The following is a 19679-nucleotide window of genomic DNA, read 5'->3' on the forward strand; positions in this document are numbered from 1 at the left end:
GATTACACTCCTGCATGCTCAAGCAATATTTTTATACTCCTTCCTAGTCATCTGTCCAAGTTTCCACTTCTTGTAAGCTTCCTTTTTGTGTTTAAGCTCACTGAAGATTTCTGTTAAGCCAAGGTGGTTGCCTGCCATATTTGCTATTCTTTCTGCACAGCGAGATGGTTTGTTCCTGCACCCTCAGTAAGGCTTCTTTAAAATACAGCCAGCTCTCCTGGACTCCTTTCCCCCTCATATTAGCCTCCCAGGGGATCCTGCCCATCAGTTCCTTGCTGCACTGTTCTGTGGATAAACTGAAGGTTTCAGTTTGCTCTTAGGCTGGCACCTTTCACCAATACTAAATTCACAAAAAAATAATGAAACTTAAAGCTGATATGCAAATGTGTAAAATATTTTCAAAAGCTGTCGCACAGTTAAAAAAAAAATACAACTTCATATTTGACCACAGAATATAGGAAAGAAAGACACAGATTTTATCAACATCTGACATCTAACAAATACTTCCATTTTATTGTGCTACAGAATTACAAGGACTGGTGTTGTATTTAGTACAAGACCTACATCAGCCTCCTCCTTCTAAAGATTTAAAGTTTTCTAAATGTTCAATTAGGGCCTCCATGTCTGCAGACTCCAACAACCTGTTGATTAGCTCGTCCAGTGCCCCCTCACCACAGAGAAATTCCTATCAAACGAAAGAGAGAAGCATTAATTATTAGTACAGACCAGTATTTTTTGAATGCTGATCAATCAATAAAAATTCCTGGAATATATTTGCACGGAGCCTGATCTTTATGCATCAACCCATCAATCTTGCATTACTCCCCTGCTGTGACATCAGTTTTGGGTGCTGTAAATGAGTCAGTTGAAGGCATGCTGCTGAAGAACAGCATACGGTTACATAGCATCTTCTTGGCAATAACAAAAGGAATTACTGGCAACATCTTGCATCTGCCTAAAACAAGTTAACTAATCTAGCAAGAATTGATGGGATGTAGGATATTGTAATGAATAATGACCAAATTCTGATACCCTTACTCATGCTGAGTAGCAGCTTACTCACAAGACGTTCCATTGACTTCAATAGGACAATTGGTGGAGTAAGGGACTATTCAAAGTGAGTAAAGGTATCAGAACAGGATCCTAAAAAATAAGATGAACAAGTAAATATTCTAAATTGTCATGTTATTTATTGAACCTTGTCCGATTCTCCCCCACACTGTTGTTTTTGTAATGATCCTCACTTGTATGTCACATCTTAACATACTGTAAATATTCCAAGGCAGGGATCTGTACTCCTCTGTGTTCTCGCCTAGCTCATTGTTCAGCACAATTAAGTATGTGCTACTTGCTCTGTGACAGCAATAATATTAAATCTTAAACCTCAGCAATAAAATTTAAGTCTAATCCTAAAATGAAAATCCAAATCATAGAACAAACTCAATCTTGAAACCCACCCCAAGAGTTAAAAATCAATCCAAAACCTACTAGCCCAAAAGTTAAAATCATTCCAAAATCTACCTATAAACTGAACTCACACAGAATACTAGCATATCATGTATTTGTTCAGCACATTCAAGTGAAAAAAATATAACCATATATAGAATTTTACCCAGAAATATAATGTCAGATAACCTTAAAAATAAACTTTTCTGTTTCCTTTAAAGGTGACCTGAAAAGTGCAAAAAAATAAATTTAAAAAAAGTGTGCTTGTGTGTGTTTTTTGCCTCTATACCATATAAAGACAGACTGGAAGTGGTGGGTTTTTAATTTTTAAACAAACTTCTTCTTGCTTTTTTACCCTACACATATCAGGAACGTCAAGTCTAGTCCTCCCTGGTTTGGTGAAGGACTCACTGAATATCTCAGGTGAGTACTGTGTGCTTTATCAGGCCTTCTTTATACAATAGAGAAACAAAAAACAAAAGAATGGGGCTAGTGATTTTTTTCTTTTGTATCTCACCTTTAATAATATATCACAACGGATGGAAAGAAAGATATAGGCTTTCCCAACCTATAACAATGTTCAGTAGTTAGTGGCATTTAATGGTACTTCACAATTTATGTCCACTCTTAGCTTCTTGACAAATTTAGTAATTACTTTCACAAGATTAACTCTGGCTAATGATGTAATAAGAATTTATATAGGTACACACACACTGTCTCTCTTGAAAAGATTTTATATGTATTATCATAAACATAACTACCTTGATATTGCGGACGTCATATGAGATCCTGTGATCAGTGACTCTGTCCTGGGTGAAGTTATAGGTACGAATTCTCTCTGACTGGGCTCTTGTCCCTATCTGTATAACAACAACTTTGATTATTTTTTTGAGTTTTAAAAACAAAAACCCTTCAAAAGCAGCACATGAGCACGTTTAAACTGGATTGTAATAGATCAGCCTGTTCTGTAGATACAGTACTTAAACACACAGATTATTAATCTGATAACTGCCTCTTACACATTTTGGTCTACTGTATAAATATAAATTTTGCCAAGGTTTAAGATATTCCCCCCCCCCATTTCTGCATTGGCTCTGTAGTGATAACAGGAGTTAAAAAGTAGTTTAAGAAGCCAAAGTTGTCACTAATGTCAGCAAATATGTCTACATACAAATTAGGTCAACCAAGTAAGAAGATGCTATGTTTACAGTCACTCTTCAGAGCAGAACTGTACTATTGGAACAACCAGTATATACTATACTTTCATTAACAGCCTGATCCTGCAAAAATTTATGCAGGTGAGTAATTTCACATGTAAATAGTTTCATACACGTGCATAGTTACTCCCGTGCATATGTGTTTTAAAGCAGTGGGCTTCACTTAGTATCCATTGACTTTGATGGGCACTTGACAGGCCTGCAGGGCCAGAATTTGAAAGGTGCACAGAGGTGCCTATTTAGGTGTTTAGTCAGCCTGAAAATTCCAATAGGTGCCTAGTCACCTAAACAAACCTGAAAATCCCACTAGTTGCCTATCTGCATCTTTAAGTGCCTAAATACCTTTCAAATTCTGGCCCTCGGTCACTAAAGAAAATATAATTACTTATAATTTTTGCTGGCAAAGAAAACCATGGTTGAACTAGTCAAGCAGTTTCCATTATAACCATCCATTTCTAAGGAACACTCAAACTTTCTTTCAGCTGAAATGTTCCACAGTTGATCTCAACTCAAAGATACATTGGGGGCAATTTAAGAAGAATGGTGTAGAGCTGTTCTTTAGTATCAGAAGACTGTGAAAATATTTTCCCATTTTAAAAGTGAAAAGCCTCTAGCTGGTGCCAGCTCACTGTTTAAATCTCCCATTCTGAATGGCTACTATCTTTACAAGGCAAGTAACTTTGCTTGGGACTCCCACAATCCTAGCTAGAAGAAACTGTAGGCCTGCAATTCCCACTAATGATAATTAAAGGGGCACTTCTAATTACGTAATCAGCAAACTCAAATTGTACTCCCTATAACAAAGAGATGGTGAAGGAGCCATACTAGAGTATGGCTCAGAAAAATGAACACACGCGAAGGAATAAACAGAATATTTGTGATATTGGGTGTCCTCTAGTGGTGACAAGACGGAGTTACAAACAAATCTGAAAGTTTCAAAACTGAATTTCAAGTAGTTTTTGGTTTTGTTTTGTTTTTTAAAATGGAGGGTGAGACCTAGGGAAATAGGTGCACAGCTTCCATTTAAAATCAACAGAAATTGGGTGCCTAACTCACCTAGGAGATTTTGAAAATCTCACTTGCAACCACATTTATATGTCCAAACAAGAAATTGATTTAATACATTGTGAAACATTAAGGGTAGGAGTTTCATTTTGGATGTCCAATTCCCATTAATTTTAATCGAAAGTGCACATCCAAATCCCTTAGGTAGCTTTGAAAAATCTCAGCCTAAATTCTAAACAACAAGAGATAAAGGCTTCATCAGCTGTAGTGACTGAGTTAATTTAAACACAATCTGCAGTTAGTGGTTAAATAACCGACTTGGAAGTTTGTAAGTACTGAAGCTTTTTTTTTTTTTTTTTTTTTTTTAAATTGCTTCTGCCCACTGAAGAAGTTCACATTGTAAAGAGCAAGATGCTCAGAGCAAGAGAAGAATAGTGGTGTACAAGGGGGAAAAAACAACCTTAAAACTTAACTTCAGTTTTAAGGTTAACTTAACTAACTTCAGTTAATTACAAGTTAATCAATATAAATTATTTCTTCCTCAACAGTTTGGCTAAACTTCCAAAAACATAATAAATTATCATATGGCTCTAAAGTGGCAAGATTTTTGGTATCAAGAATGTTCTTATTTTTACCCACACTGCAGGATCCTAGCAATTACTGTATTTTAGAATTGGATTCAGAATGTGCCTACCACAACTCATTGGACCGGATTCTCATTTACACAAAAGCTCCTTTATATCACTTGTTAGTGTAAAAGAGCGTTAAAGTGGGTGTAAGTTACATGCAGTTATGAAGTTAGATTTGGTTAATTATATCCACATTAAGGCCCCCGTACATTGCCAAAGCAACGTAAACTGGCCTCCATGGTAATTAAGGGCCTGATTCTTATCTACATTTACAAGCACATACTTTCCTTTTTACCTACATCCGTGTGTACACACCTCCCCTACTGCCCACACACACACAAAAAGGGGGAAATTATTGTTACTACCCCTGAAAGCTCAAAGCTATGGCATAATGTCATCTCCAAGTTTCAATAAGGAAAACATGTTGTCACCTGCAGTTTTCTAGCATTCTGCTTTTGGCTGAAGTCTTTCTCAATGATTTGTTGATACAACCTAGTTCTCAGTGTCCGCAGAGCTATTTCTTTGTTCAGTTGCTGTGATCGCTCCTGCTGGCACTCTACTGTTAGTCCTGTGTAGAATTCAAGAGAACACTGATCAAAGACCCATTATAACAAACAACAAACAGGATTAATCCTAAAACATTAGTAAAATGAAACCTTTCAGACCTCTTGCTCTTACTCTAAGGGCCTGTTCACACTAGGATAAAAGGTGTGTTTTTAAAACATTTTAGCTAAAACATTTGAGTTAGTATATTTTAGAACTGTAGTGTAAATGGGACAAGTTTTAACACAGCTGGTAGAGGTGAACTTGAGGGGTTTTTTTTATTGAGGTTCATTGGACCACTTTTAATTATGGTGCTGCATCTGGGAGTCCAGGGTTCATCTAAACCAGCTAACATGTTAAAATATAATTTGCCCTGTCTACACTAGGATGTTTAAAATAATAATATAGGGTTACACTGCGTGCTGTGTGTGTGTGTGTGTGTATAATTATATAGCACTTTTCATCAACAGATCTCAAAGCACTTTACACAAGGAGATACTTATCTCAGTCCTTTGTTTACATAGGACCTGATGCTGCAAACTGTACCCTCCATTGTCACTAACTTTAATGAGAGTTAAGGGTCCTCAGTTCATAAAAGTTATTTACATCTTCCACGATGTCCCTGTCTCACTGCAAAGTGTGGTCCATTATTAAGTGTGTCACATTGTAAAGGTAAAATTGATCATGCAATTTTTGACATAAACGAACATACACCCCTGCAAAAAATGAGAAGGGCCACCTGACTTTCTCTGTATTGGCTGCTGTCCTGCCAGCTGTTCTGTGCAGACAGACCCCAGTGCCTAAAGTGAAGCAGCATGTAGGATCAGAGCCTTTGATTTGGGGATCTAGGTTGTGTGCATCTATGCACTAAAAAGCAAAGGTTACAAATACAAAATCCCAAACACACTTACCAGTGGGAATATGAACTATTCTCACAGCACTGTCCGTTTTGTTAACATGTTGCCCTCCTGCACCTTTGGCCCTAAAAGTATCTATACGCAAATCCTTAGGATACACTTTAACATCTACCTAGAGTCAAAGAAAATTAAGTTACCATCTGCTCATAACTATTTTAAAGAGATACGATCAGTTTAAAAACACCACTTCTGTCCAAAATTTGCTTGCCTCCCATTGTTACCGCTAACACCTAGGTTACTCTAACTGAAAGAAATTGGTGAATAAACATTTCTGTTCTTTTCCGTTTGTTTACTCTGTGCCTTTGATAATTATTTGTGTGTAGTCAATTTCACTGTTTCCCCTGTGCAATCAGTCAGTTTCCCCTGTTTGTGCAAAATCTTTCACATAGCAAGAGGGGAGAGAAAAATCATTAAAGAATAGGAAAATGTTATTGTAAAACCACAACAACTGGCAGGGAGACTCCGAAGCAGATGAAGTACCAGAAACTCCTTTTGCTTACACACCAGTGTGGATCTACACTACACCAAAAGGCCCCAATCCTACTAACACTTATGGATGTGCCTAATTTAACTCCCCTGTGTAGTCCCATTGATTTAAGCACATGTGTAAGTGTTTGCAGGATAAGGGCCTAAAACTGCTGAAGAACAGAGAAAGGCTACTAGTCATTATCTGTATTGTGGTAGCACCTAGAGGCAGGCCCGTCCACAGCAATTCTGGGCCCCAGGGCAGAACGCGCACGGCATCCTCTACAGTTGGGCTCAAGGGAACCTTCGCTTTTTTTCAGTCTCCTACTGCCTGTGTTTCTGTGGATCATTTTCTCTAATACACGTTTACTAACCAGAGAGATCCTAACTTTCAGCTCTTCCCCATGAGTATCCATCCAGCTGCCTTTCCCATCCACCTGGGACTGGTGCAAGCTCCAGAGCTGCTTCAGAATTTATTTGTTTCTCAGATACCACCCACTCCCTTCCCCATTATATCACCAAAGGAGTTTCTTCTCATTGGCCTTTGGGAGGATGAGGCAGAATAAACTGCAGTTTCTGTAACTGTGTCAGTACCTGAAGGCGCTGTGTCTGAAACCTGCAGTGCAATGTCTCAATACTGAAGAATCCCCTCTCCCCTTCCTTCCCCAGGCCAGGGGTAACCTGATGCCCTAGTAACCAGCCGAGGTAGGTGTGTGTGTGTGTGTGTGTGTTTTCAGACAACCGGTCAAAAAACTAGGAATGTATCCAAAAGGTACTTGAGCATGCAAACGCCATAACTCAGGTCCCAGTGGGGAACCATTACAGCTGTTATTATTCATGCATTTGTATTACAGTAGCACCTCTGGGTCCCAACTGAGATCAGGGCTCTATTGTGCAGGGTGCTGTACACACTCATGGAGACAGTTCCCTGCCCTAGAGAGACTACAGTCTAAACAGAAAAGACAAACAAAGGAAGGATTGCTATCACCATTTTACAGATAGGAAATTGAGGCCCAGAGAGATTTTCTGTCCCCCTCCGTTCCCTGAACCAGACCACAAGCAGCCAGAGAATTCCCCTGCCATGGGCACTGCATTGTGCCATCATAGGCAGCCCTACACTGCACACTCCAGCCGTGGGAGGCAGGAAGTCGAGGGCAGAAAGTAGAACACAGAGCTCCTACGGCTGTACCCCAAGGACCATCCTTCATCTCTGTGTAAAAACTCTTCCAAGAAATAAGCATGAACTTCCAAGACATGACAATAAATACACTGAAAAGCAGTCAAGCTGTTTGAGCCATTCCTAAATCCTACAGCTAAAAGAATCCCAACACTCTACGTTTGTGGCACACAATTCTGCACATATACTCATTTGCATATGCAACAATCTGAAAAGGAGGTCAAACTGAGGTTCCTTTAAAAATATGGCCCTTTATGCCTAAATTTAGGGAATACTTAATATAATGTTGCCTAAAGGTTAGAGCAGCACACTGGGTTCTCTCTGTCTGTGCCACTGATTCATTGGGTTTCCTTAGGCAAGTCATTTAATCTCCCTGAGCCAAATTCATTGTGACATTGTGTTCAGGGCTAATCCCCATCCCTCTGCCAATTTCCCACCCAGAACATGAAGGAAAATCCCAACTAAAAGTCTGGCTGAAACAAACAGAGTACTAATATATGGGAGAGGGAGGGTCCCAACGTATTTACCTACTGTGTGCTCATGGGCTTTATAAACCCACAGCTGTGGATGTATGAAAATTCTCACGATAATCCCCCAAGGCCTGTATGTCCCTCTTTGACATATTACTCATGCACCAGTTGAAACTCTTTTTGGAGCATTACACTCTTACTCATAGATTCCAAGGCTGTGATCAGCTAGGAGTCTGACCTCCTGCATAACACAAGCCCCGGAATTTCCCCAAAACAATTCCCACAGCAGATCTTTTAGATCTTGATTTTAAAATGGTCAGCGATGGAGCATCCACCAGGATTATTATTAGTGAACATAAATAAATCCTCTGGTGAGACTCCATCACTGTTCCCTTTACAACAGTCCCAACAGCAACACATCCCCACCCCCAACTACCAGCCCCGATCTCCAATCATCCCATCACCCCCAAATACGAGTGATAATCCCCTAATGAAATCAACCACATGACCCCAAAGAACAGCCACCAGCCCCAAATCAAAATAGCCTCAAACACCACCCCCACCACCAGCCCTGCGCTGTCACCGAAACACCCTCCCCTTCCCTCCCCCTTCCCAGACCCACCCTGCCCTCTCCTCCCTGGCGGACCCCAGACAAAACCCGGCTGGCGCCCAAGGTGGCACTGCCAGTACCTTTGCTGAAGATGTTGGTCCAGCAGCTGCTGGATCCTGAGTCTGATCTCGAGTCTTCCCCTCAGCAGTCCTGTGCCCAGCACCTTCCCCACAGCCGTCCCTGCCTACCTCTTCCCCCCACCCTCCACCCCTACTGTTTTCACTTCCCAGCCCAGTTCCCCGCAGCCATCCCCAGCCTGGTTCTTCCACCTCCCCAAGCCCGGCTGCCTCCCCCGCATGGATGCAGAAAGTTTCGCTCCTGGATACAAAGTTGCAGCGATTGTTGCCGCCGCCGGCCCGGCTCTTCCCCCTGGCTCTGCCCCCCGGCGCAGCTGGGGGGGCTGCTTCCTCAACACACCCTCCAGTGCCCCTCCTACCCAGCCCTCTCCAGCAGGGTGCATGGAGTCTCGTGGGCCAGTGCGGGGACTCAGGAGCGTGCGCCTAGGAGCCCTGCAGCCTGCCTGGGCAATTTAAAATGGCCTGGGGCTCCTGGCCACCACTACCACAACAGTGGCCGGGAGCCCCCGGGCCCTTTTAAATCACCTGGGCCCCTGGGCAATTGCCCCCTTTGTCTCCCCCCCCCTCCCCCGCCGTCGGAGGGCCTGCCTAGAGGCCAAGGGCTTCATTGTTCAAGGCACTCTACAAACATATGTACAAACTTTGTCAAGTCAATGGTTCTTATGTTACTAAACTATCTAGGCATTTTTGAAAATTACAGCTTAGGTACAAGTTTAATTTTAAGCACCAGGTTCAAAGATTTTGGCTGAGGTCTATGCCAGGATAGGTAGGGTTAGAAGGGCCTTAAAAGCTAAGACAAGTAGTTCATACTTGATGTGGTGGAAAAGGGGGAGCCAGTGGAGGGATGCAAAGAGGGAAGTGACCTGGTCAAAGTGACAAGCCTGGAAGATGATTTTTGCTGCCGTGTTTTTAATGGATCTAAGTGAAACAAGACCAAAAGGGAGTTTGCAGCAGTGAAGAGCGAGACACTGAGGGCCTGGACCAGAGTTTCAGCTGTATGGACTGAAGAAAGGCTGGATCTTGGAAAAGTACAGAAATGAGTGGCAAGGTTTAGACACAATTTAGATGTGTGGTAAAGGGCTGAGCTGAAGGTGATACCTAGATTCTAGGTCTGAGTGATGTGGGGAGGGTAGTGTTGTCCACAGTGATTGAGAAAGGCGGGAGTAGGGAGAGCTTGCAGGGAAAGAGTAAGAGCCATGTTGAGTTTAAGCTGGACATCCACAAGGAGATTTCAGAAAAACAGCCCAAAGCGCTAGTTCAGATTTAGAGTGTATCTAAGCAGAGGAAAGAACCAATAATAAGATGTGTGATTGAAAAGAAAAAAGAATATTCAGAAAGGTTGATTGTATCATACCAAACTTTTGTCTGGATGTACTCCCAAGCCTCAATACATTCTTTCATTTAGAATCTGTTTTACTCCTAGTGAGTCAGTTTTGTGAATGCCAGGAGCCGGAGAGCTTAACAACATTAACTTCCATAGAATCATAGACGTGTAAGACTGGAATGGACCTCGAGATACCATCTAGTCCAGTCTCCTGCACTCAAGGCAGGACTATGTACTAGACGAAACCTGATAGGTGTTTGTCTAACCTCTTCCTAAAAACCTCCAATGACAGATATTTCACAACCTCCCTAGGCAATTTGTTCCAAAGCTCAACTACCCTGACAGTTAGGAAGTTTTTCCTAATGTCTAACCTAAACCTCCCTTGCTACAATTTAAGCCCATTGCTTCTTGTCCTATCCTTAGAGGTGAACGAGAACAATTTTTTGCCCTCCTTGTAACAACCTTTTATGTACTTGAAAACTGTTACGTACCCCCTCACAAACCCAATTTTTTCAATCTTTCCTCATAGGTCATCTTTAATCATTTTTGTTGCTATCATCTGGACTTTCTCCAATTTGTTCACATCTTTCCTGAAATGTGGTTCTCAGAACTGGACAATACTCCAGAAGAGGTCTAATCAGCGCGGAGTAGAGCAGAATTACTTCTCATGTCTTGCTTACAACACTCCTGCTAATACATCCCAGAATAATGTTGCTTTTTTTGCAATGTTACACTGTTCACTCATATTTAGCTTGTGATCAACTATGACCATCAGATCCCTTTCTGCAGTACTCCTTCCTAGGCAGCATTTCCCATTTTGTATGTGTGCAACTGATTGTTTCTTCCTAAGTGGAGTACTTTGCATTTGTCTTTATTGAATTTCATCCTATTTACTTCAGACCATTTCTCCAGTTCGTCCAGATCATTTTGAATTTTAATCCTATCCTCCAAAGCACTTGCAACTCCTCCCAGCTTGGTATCATCCACAAACTTTATAAGTGTACTCTCTATGCCATTATCTAAATCACTGATGAAGATATTGAACAAAACTGGGCCCAGGACCAATGCCTGTGGGACCCCACTCGATATGCCTTCCAGCTTCACTGTGAAACACTGATAACTACTCTCTGGGAACGGTTTTCCAACCAGTTATGCACCCACGGTACAGTAGCTCCATATAGGCTGTATCTCCCTAGTTTGTTTATGAGACGGTCATGCGAGTATCAAAAGCCTTACTAAAGTCAAGATATACCACATCTACCATTTCCTTTCTATCCACAAGGCTTGTTACCCTCTCAAAAAAAAGCTCTCAGGTTGGTTTGATACAATTTATTCTTGACAAATCCATACTGACTGTTACTTATCACCTTATTATCTTCTAGGTGTTTGAAAATTATTGGTTGGCTATTTGCTCCATTATCTTTCTGGGTACTGAAGTTAAGCTGACTGGTCTGTATCCTTATGCCCTCGAATTGCACTGTACCTCAGGCAGTAGTGGATTTCTAAAAAGTTGCTTTTGAGGATCCAGTAAAGTTTGTAGGGAATCATTTAGCCAGGTGCTGAGTCACAGCCTTGCACAGAAGAAAAGCTGGTGTATCCTTTGTTGGGACTTGACAATACACGTTGGCACCAATAAAATAATAGCAGTAACTTGGCTTAGTCCTTGGGGTTTGTTGTTTTAAATACAACACTCAAATGCCAAAAAGAAAAGCCAGGAAGACACTTCAATTTTATTCTGATTAAAGGTTAGTTTACCTCCTCTGGCTGAGGTAGGACAACAACTGACATTGTCCCAGTGTGAATACGCTGCATTCTTGAGGATAGGCCAGTCTCAGGAATTCGCTGAACTCTGTGAGTCCCTCCTTCATATTTCAAATACCTGTAGACACAGTCTCCCGAAATATGAGCAGCTGCATGGTGCAATCCGCCTTTAAAGACAAATAATGCATAAGAGGTATAATCCAAAGACACAGCTTTAACTTAGTCTTGTTGGCAGAAAGAACAGAACATTATCATACCAATCTCAGCTAGTGTGTAGTTCAGAATGTCAAAGGTCCAACATTTATAATCTGCATAATTCTGGTACATCTCAAACATTTCTTTGGTGAACTGTTGGCAAATGTCACCTAAAAAATTAAATATTTAGACAGCACAACATGAAATATAAGTTTATAGACTCTTCCCTGAAAATTACCAGTTTTTAGCATTAGCAGTCACTCTAAAGATCATTGTCGTTGGAGATAATTTATCTGCATAAGCACTAATACTCATCTCTACAAAGTGTTATTTTACATTATTAAAATGTAAGAGAAACAATTGAAGCCTTGAAAACCTGGATGGAGGTTTGGTGTAACCTTTATTTGTGATGACTTTGCTGACCTCCAGTGGTTCTGCCTGATGTCACTTCTAATAGAACATCACTTTCATCATGTTTCTCCCTTGGCACTATACTCTGGAAAAGCTGAAAAGAAAGAAAATATATTAGTTTCTCCCTTCCTGACCAAATTTACAGCCAGTCCTCATGGTTGCATCAGTCTGAACATGCACAAACCCCAGACTTGTAAATGCAAATCAGGTATTTAGGAGTGAAAATTGCCCCGTCAGTGTTGTAGTCTGAGATTCCTGGCACACAACGGTGAGATTTTGGTGTGTTCATGGAGGCTAACTGAAAATTTGACCCCACAATGCCAAGCATGAGACCACCAAATCAGCCACTGCAGCCTCCCTTGTGAACATAATGATATTAGCCAGGAAAGTCAGTTTACACTGACACTGACCTTATTTTTCAGATTATTCTATTTCATACAATCAGATTATCTTAATTTTCTAAAATACAGACACTTGAGTCACAACATAAATCCTTCCACTGGATTTCTTTCAGCTTCTCTTACTACAATTATTTTCACACACTGGTCTCATTTAACTGAAGAAAATGATAAAGAATTGAAAGTTCCACGAGGATAAAGCCTTTCCAGACATGTCTGTACACTCTCTGCTGCCATGAACAACTGGCAGAACTCCATGCCATGTCTTCATAGCATAGTGGTTCACTGTGTTACAGACTTTTCAATGACAGCAAATGAACAAGCACACATACAAAAAGTGTCTAAAAGAAAGAGCTTCTAAGGTGCATTTGGCAGTAGAGAGACTTTCCAACAGTGCACATTTCCAGGTCTTTTCCAGTGAGAAAACAGAAGCTAAACCTGTTTCTTTAACGGCAAGTGTTATAGTCTGCTGTTAAGAAAATCTTGCCTGGAACAATAAAATCGCATGGCTGTATGAAGACTTGTAAATGAAGATGTCAAGAGATGTTCATCTTAAAGACTCTGTACCTTCACCTCTAGCTCACCTTTTTGCAAAATGTGTTGATTTTTTGGTTAATGATTTCCTTCTCTTCTAAGGCAAGTTCTAGCAGCTGTTTTTCATCAGTGCTGTCTAGCTCTAAATTCCAATGATAGAAATAAATGTTAACCAATCTTATTTAGTTTAGAGCACATTGTAATACAAATGCCAAATTACGCCTATTACAATGGATAACAGCTTCCATTGCAGGGAATTGCTTATTCTCAGTATAAAATACCAAATAACGACAGAAGCATAAGATGATGTGTATTACTAATTAAATGTTAGCCCTGGATGGCTTGGGAGACTGGAAATGGGGCACAGAGGATTTTACCTCTACGTCTCAAGTTCAAACCTAGCCAAAGTCAGTAGCAGATAAAAGTTATTCCCCATGCCACAGCTCTTCACAGGCATATGTGAATCAAATTGATAATCTAATTCCTACTAAAACTAATCACTATTTACACTAATTGGCAAACTTATTGGCAGCCTCAACAGTGAGGCTACAAACTGAATGGGCGGGGATCCAGAACTATCCTGTTACTGAGAATGAATGGGGTCCCAATACATCAGGATTTTTATGTGTGTTTGTTTTTAAAAGTAAATTTATGGTGGATCAACAACGCTGGAGACCAACATCCTCTATTTTACCAAAGGAAGAGGAAGAGAAAGGGCCATGGCAATCTAAGCTTTCCCACCAATATATCTCATCCTTGATCTAGCACGGGGTGGGCAAATTTCACTGCCAGTGTTGCATAATTACCAAATTTGTAAGCTCCATTCCTTGCATTTCTTCCTAGTCCTAATATTAATAATGGTATCATCAGCAATTTCTGCTACCTTGCTTTCCCCCCTCTATCTTCCACATCATCAGTCAATATGTTGAAAACCACTGGGCATAGTTTTGATTGTGGGATAACCATTTGTTTATTTCACTCCACATGAGAGTTCTCAAATATCTTCAAGGAACTAGTATTTCACATAAGGTTAAATTGAAGCCTGACAATTCAGGGCCTGGGGTTGAGCATCTCCGAAGAGATGTGCAAAGTCCATAATTTAATAGATATCAATTAACCAAACACCAATATCCAAATTTAAATGACAACGTCAAGTCTGACATGTACTATAAATCATGCCCCCTGCCCAAATAAATAAGCCTTACCTAAAATATGTCCCTAAGAAGAAAATTGTCATTAGCCCTATGAAACAAGGACTACAGTAGTCTTAAAACAAAGTTTCTAGAATATTTTAGCTAAAGACAGCATTCCCGTAACTTTGAATGTATAATATACATGACACTGACCTGCTCTGCAAAGTTGGTCACTCTGAGGCCTCAAGAGTAGGTGCGGTGGGGCTAAAGCAAAACAAAATGGGAGGATCTAGAAGGCTTTAACAGGGACATGGAGGACCCTCAGGAAAATATATGTGCCTAGTGTATTGCTCCCTGAGTGACTTGTTTCAAATTCTGGGTAATAAGGCACATCGCATCATAAAAAAAAACTGCTTTGCATAAACAGATGTATTTTACTTACTTGCACACATGGATTCTATCTCTTGAATTTCTCTTTCTGCCTCTTGTATTTCTTGAAATGCAGCTACAAGGGTGGATAAATGAGTTTGTCTTCTGCTCAGAGTACTTCGAGCATACTCATTCACTGAGCCACTATTTAACAACTGGCCAACCCGCTGGTATTCTCTGTTTAAGGTCTCTAGATATTTTTCCACAGCTTCATGCTTCCACAGTGCTCTAAAATCCTGATGATATCTCCTTGACCAATCATTAAATGACAGAGTAGGTTTAACTATATTCAGTAAATAATTGCGTCTAAAGAGAGATAGTTCCACCATGTGACCTATCCTTTTAACAAGAGGAGAGCAGTGATGGTGATAGCGATGGAAACAATTAGCAAGCAGACTTCTAAAAAACCCAACGCCTCGGTGAGGTTTCATCTCAGCTTTTACTGTTCACCACCTGAAATTTAAAGCAGATACAATATGGGCCACTTTTTCATAGGCTTTTTTTTTTAAAAATGTGTATTTTAAAATGCTAAATAGGGACCAAATCCTGCTCTTAGTTGCATCAGTGTAATGCCATTCCACCTTAGATGGAACTATCCCAGACTTAGGTCTGGAACACACTAGGAACTTTTACTAGCATAGCTATGTTGGTTAGCAGTGTGAAGAAAGTCGCATCCCAATTAACATAGCTATGCCGGTGAAAGCCGAAGCACAGACACAGTTATACTGTCAAAAGAGTCCTTTTGCCAGTATAGCTTATTTGATTTGGGGAACTGGTTTAAGCTATTATACTGGCAAAAGAACTTTCTTGCTGATATAAGCTGCATCTACAGTTGGGGGGGTTGCCGGCATAGCTCTGCCAGTATATCTATACCAGCAAACAGCGAACCGCGGCCACTAAGAGCTGCGAGCGGCCGTACCTGCAGACGCTCAGGTAAACAAAGCGTCTCGCGGCCTGCCCGGGGCTTACCCTGAACAAGCCACAAACCAAGTTTGGGAACCACTGCACTAGTGTAAGTGAGAGCAGCAGAGCATGGCCATGAGTGTATTAGTAACACTGGCCCTGATCTTACAACAGGTTAATTGGCAAGACTACCGACACATGCATCAATGTTTGCAGGATTGGAGCCATTGCAACAATGCTACATAGCCTACTGTGCATATATTTCAAAATTAAACTTACAAATAAGGGACATAAAATAATTTCAATAAATAAAAAGAAAGCAGTCTTAAATACAACTAATTTGTCTGAACTATTCCACAGTGATGCAAGAACAGTAACATAGTACCGGTACTTATTCCTTTTGAAAATTATGGCCATTGTTCAGGGAAAGGTCTCCATTTCTTCACCAGTTTGTATATTTCACATCACAGATCCTGTTTTGAACCTTTTCCAGTTTGTAACAGGAAGTCCTGATGTTGTGGCCTATCAAGGGGCCTAAACCTGCATCCCATATTCACATTAATAGTCCTTACTCTGACAAGTAGTCCTATTGACTTCAGTGAGACTGTGACACAAGAAAGGATTCGTTATGGAACTGAGGGTTCCTACCACCTCTGCCAATACTGTGAGCCCTTCTGTCTTTGTCAATATTTCCTCATCCTTCCTGTGTCAATTTGAGGGGAAACAGGTCACCTTATTTTGGTTGGCAATCCACCATTCCTTCAACTAATGAAACCTTTTCTCAAGGCATTGGTTCAAGAGAGGTCATCTTTTCCCTGCCAAAGGATAGCACTGTACATCATTTTTAAAAGTGTTTTGATCCTGAATTGTAACACATTTAAGGCAAAAAGTATATGTGTTTTCGGGTGACCTATTTCAAAAGATGCAGGTAATTCCATTTTAGGAGGGGAAAACTCAAGCTTCTATTAACTTGTTTGCAAAAGTTTTAGGGTTTCTTGCAGAAAGAAAACAAAATACTCAGTAGGAATGGATTAAGTCAAGGGGAAATTCCATTAAGTTCCCTGTGGAGTTTCCTCCGCATCTTCTCCCCAACAAGGAGAGGTTTGGAGTTTGTGGAGGAAGTAGGAGATGCTGCCTGGAAACCAACATAAAGAGCATCCCAGATAATTATAACCGCTGAAGTGGATTATAGGGGAAGAGATCCCCTCTCAGATAACCACATGCTAGGACTTTTCAGAGAAAGAAATCTGAAGAATTGCACTGCCTGAAGTGACAGGGTTTAGAGAGCAATAGGATGACAGGGAACTCCCTCCCCCACCCTGCCTCAAGAAAGGAGGAAGAAGAAATAGTCACCGTCTCACTACAGAATAACCATGAAGGACAAGGTCCTTGTATTTATTTCTGAAGGCCTGATTCTTTGGCGCCTTGCACCTTGTGTCAGTATTTACATCTGTGAAAAATGCTATCATTCTGCTATGGTAACATTTTACACCTACTTCTCAGAGGTGTGATTGACGACACAAAGTGCAAGACTCAGAGAATGAGGGAAGGAACCTTCCCCCGCAACAGTCAAAATTCTCAAGACAGATACAAAAGACCATGAGATTTGTTTTAAATAAATTCCATAATAGTTATACTAATCTCAGTGGGAGTTCTTTGTCTTATCTTCTATTTTTTTAACTCATGGAGACAGAAATATTTTTACAAATTAAATACTTCAGGGTCATTTTCTTTTAACACATCAGACACAGATGTGGGCAAGTAGGTATATACCATGTATGTCACAGCATGCCAGTTTTAATTTCTTGATATCATGGTTTCTTTTGGGTCAGTAGCAGATATTTTTTGTTCACCTTCAGGCCTTTTATTAACACGCCACTATAACTCTCTAATTCCATCCACTGTGTCAGTGATCCTATTGTTTACTATCATGGCAAGAAGAGGAGTATTTCAAATTGTTGACCTGTCAGTGTCACAGGCATTGAAGGAATCGGAAGAATTCCTTTGCACCTCCCACCTTTCACAAGCTGGCTAGATCCTGCTTAGCCCCTGGTATAAATTATAGCAACCTGAGGGCTGCTCTAATTGACACTTGGCTACTGATAGCCCCAAGGGGTTGTTCTGGTGGCTGAGAAGAGCCATAGCAGAGACTACACATCTTTTTCCTTGCCCATATCTTGACATGCTTCTGTCAGAACAATGCACAATCAGGGCAGTCATCTACAGCCCTGGACTTAATTGCACACCCCCAAATTTAGATCTCACTTAAAAAGATGCAATTCACTGATGTCAATAGAGTTTCACCTGCTTATACCAGGTCAACTTGGTCCACAATTTTCTATGTTGACTCAATTAACCGCATTATAAAAAATATATGGAACACCACTATGAGAGACAGAGTAACTGATGTTCTGAAAAGCAGAAGTACTCAATAATTCTTTATAATACAGCCTCACCTGAGCTCTTTGGAAATTAAAAACAAACAAAAAATATTATTTTATGATACCTAAACTACTGCGTGGTTCAGACAAACTGGGCAGGTGCACTGCCTAGAAATAATTACACACAAATAATTATCCTTTTCTTAAATAGACAATCAGATTAAATTTGTCCCAAAATGTAAGTATTTTGAAGTCAAACGTTTACAAGATTTATGGCCAATACACGTTTCTATTAACTTTTTTAAAATTCCAATTAAAGCTGTTTTTTTTGTTTTGTTTTGTTTTTTTAAACAAATAAACTTTCTCCTGCAATGTTTGCAATCGAAACACTGCAGGCTCCTAGTTAGTGCATCAGAACCAGAAAGTGAAACTGATGGTGAAAAAATTGAGATTGACTAGTACATTTTCACTGTCCAATCAGAGAGATAATAAAAAACAAAGCAAGAAGTAAATTAGATTTTAAAATGTCTTTCAGTTTTAATAATTAAAGGCACTATTAGTAACAGAAAAAAATGTAATTCTTAAAAATATTAGTTTTAACGTGATGGTTTCAGTTAAGGTTCATTTATTTCAACTTGAATAATAACTTAAAACACACCTATCCAAGGCTTTAGATGCCCTAGCACACCACTAACAATACAATTAAATCTCATCAGCATTAAAGTGATCAATTCAGCCAGCTAGCTACTCCCTTCCACCCCTTCATCATTATAGGAATATATGATATTTGTAAAGCTGAAAAATATATTTGTAAAGTTAAAATCACTATCTAACTGAAATCTCAGATGCAGTTACAGTTAATTTTAGGTTGCTCTGGCTTTTCCAATTAACCCCTTTGCTCTTTATTCTCCATGCCACCTTCCTTGCAGCAGCTCTCTTCCTAGGGCTAACATCCCAGGCCTGCTAGAGGTGATGATACCTTTGGAACCAAGGGCCCTCCTCGAGGTGCATTTTACCAACAAAAAATTATAGCACAGAATTTTAAAATAAACTTGCCCAGAGAAGAACAGACGGAGACAGTACCTTATAACATGCAGCCATTACAGAGAGGAAGAGAAAGACTGAAAAGGAACTACCACTCCCAGCATTCTTGCTAAGCACTACAGCTCCCAGAATGCCTCAGTCACAGGGCTGTTAACCCTTTTTTTCATTATAAGCCAGAAAGGAAACATACTCATATATGGAGAATATGCAATTTCTAAAAATATTATTTACATTTATTATTATTTACTTCTTATTATTTTATTTTATTGTGGCAGTGATCAAAAGCCCCCAGCCAAGGTCCTTATTGTGTAGCAGCTGGCACAACAATATAAATAAAATGCATCCTTTCATCACTTGTGTGGAATTCAATATTGCCAAATGCAGCTATTCAAAAATCATGAGTCAGGTCCTTAAAAATCATGAGATTGACTAAAAATCAAGCGTTTTCAAAGAATAATCAATTTCAGGTTTTTATTTGACTTGGTTTATGGGTAGTGCAGGTCAGGAATTTTTTGAGTAAACAGTTTTTCCATCAGAAACTGCCAATTCTGGGAAGGGATTCAGCTTGCATTTGTATCTCACAGAATTTTTCCTCCTAAACCCTACACTC

General features: G+C 40.1%; 1 protein-coding gene across 1 annotated transcript; it reads right to left on the reverse strand.

The window, feature by feature from the left end:
- Positions 1-497: 497 nt before the first annotated feature.
- MTRF1 (mitochondrial translation release factor 1) lies at positions 498-19154 on the reverse strand. Its single transcript, XM_065419018.1, has 10 exons — positions 19109-19154; positions 14755-15194; positions 13230-13321; positions 12260-12341; positions 11899-12006; positions 11636-11808; positions 5752-5869; positions 4729-4865; positions 2208-2306; positions 498-685 (listed from the first exon to the last, which is right to left on the reverse strand). Exons 2-10 carry the CDS (start codon positions 15170-15172, stop codon positions 566-568), a joined length of 1347 nt encoding a protein of 448 aa, XP_065275090.1. The 5' UTR covers positions 15173-15194; positions 19109-19154; the 3' UTR covers positions 498-565.
- Positions 19155-19679: the final 525 nt, after the last annotated feature.

Source organism: Emys orbicularis, chromosome 1 (assembly GCF_028017835.1).
Source record: "Emys orbicularis isolate rEmyOrb1 chromosome 1, rEmyOrb1.hap1, whole genome shotgun sequence".
NCBI classification, from domain to species: domain Eukaryota; kingdom Metazoa; phylum Chordata; order Testudines; family Emydidae; genus Emys; species Emys orbicularis.

Coding starts and splice junctions, on each gene's coding strand:
- MTRF1 (XM_065419018.1), bottom strand. CDS start 15,172: ATGAAACCTCACCGAGGCGTTGGGTTTTTTAGAAGTCTGCTTGCTAAT. Junction 11,809..11,898: donor CTACACACTAGCTGAGATTG/GTATGATAATGT, acceptor TTGTCTTTAAAG/GCGGATTGCACCATGCAGCT. Junction 5,870..11,635: donor TCCTACCTCAGCCAGAGGAG/GTAAACTAACCT, acceptor CTTTGACTCTAG/GTAGATGTTAAAGTGTATCC.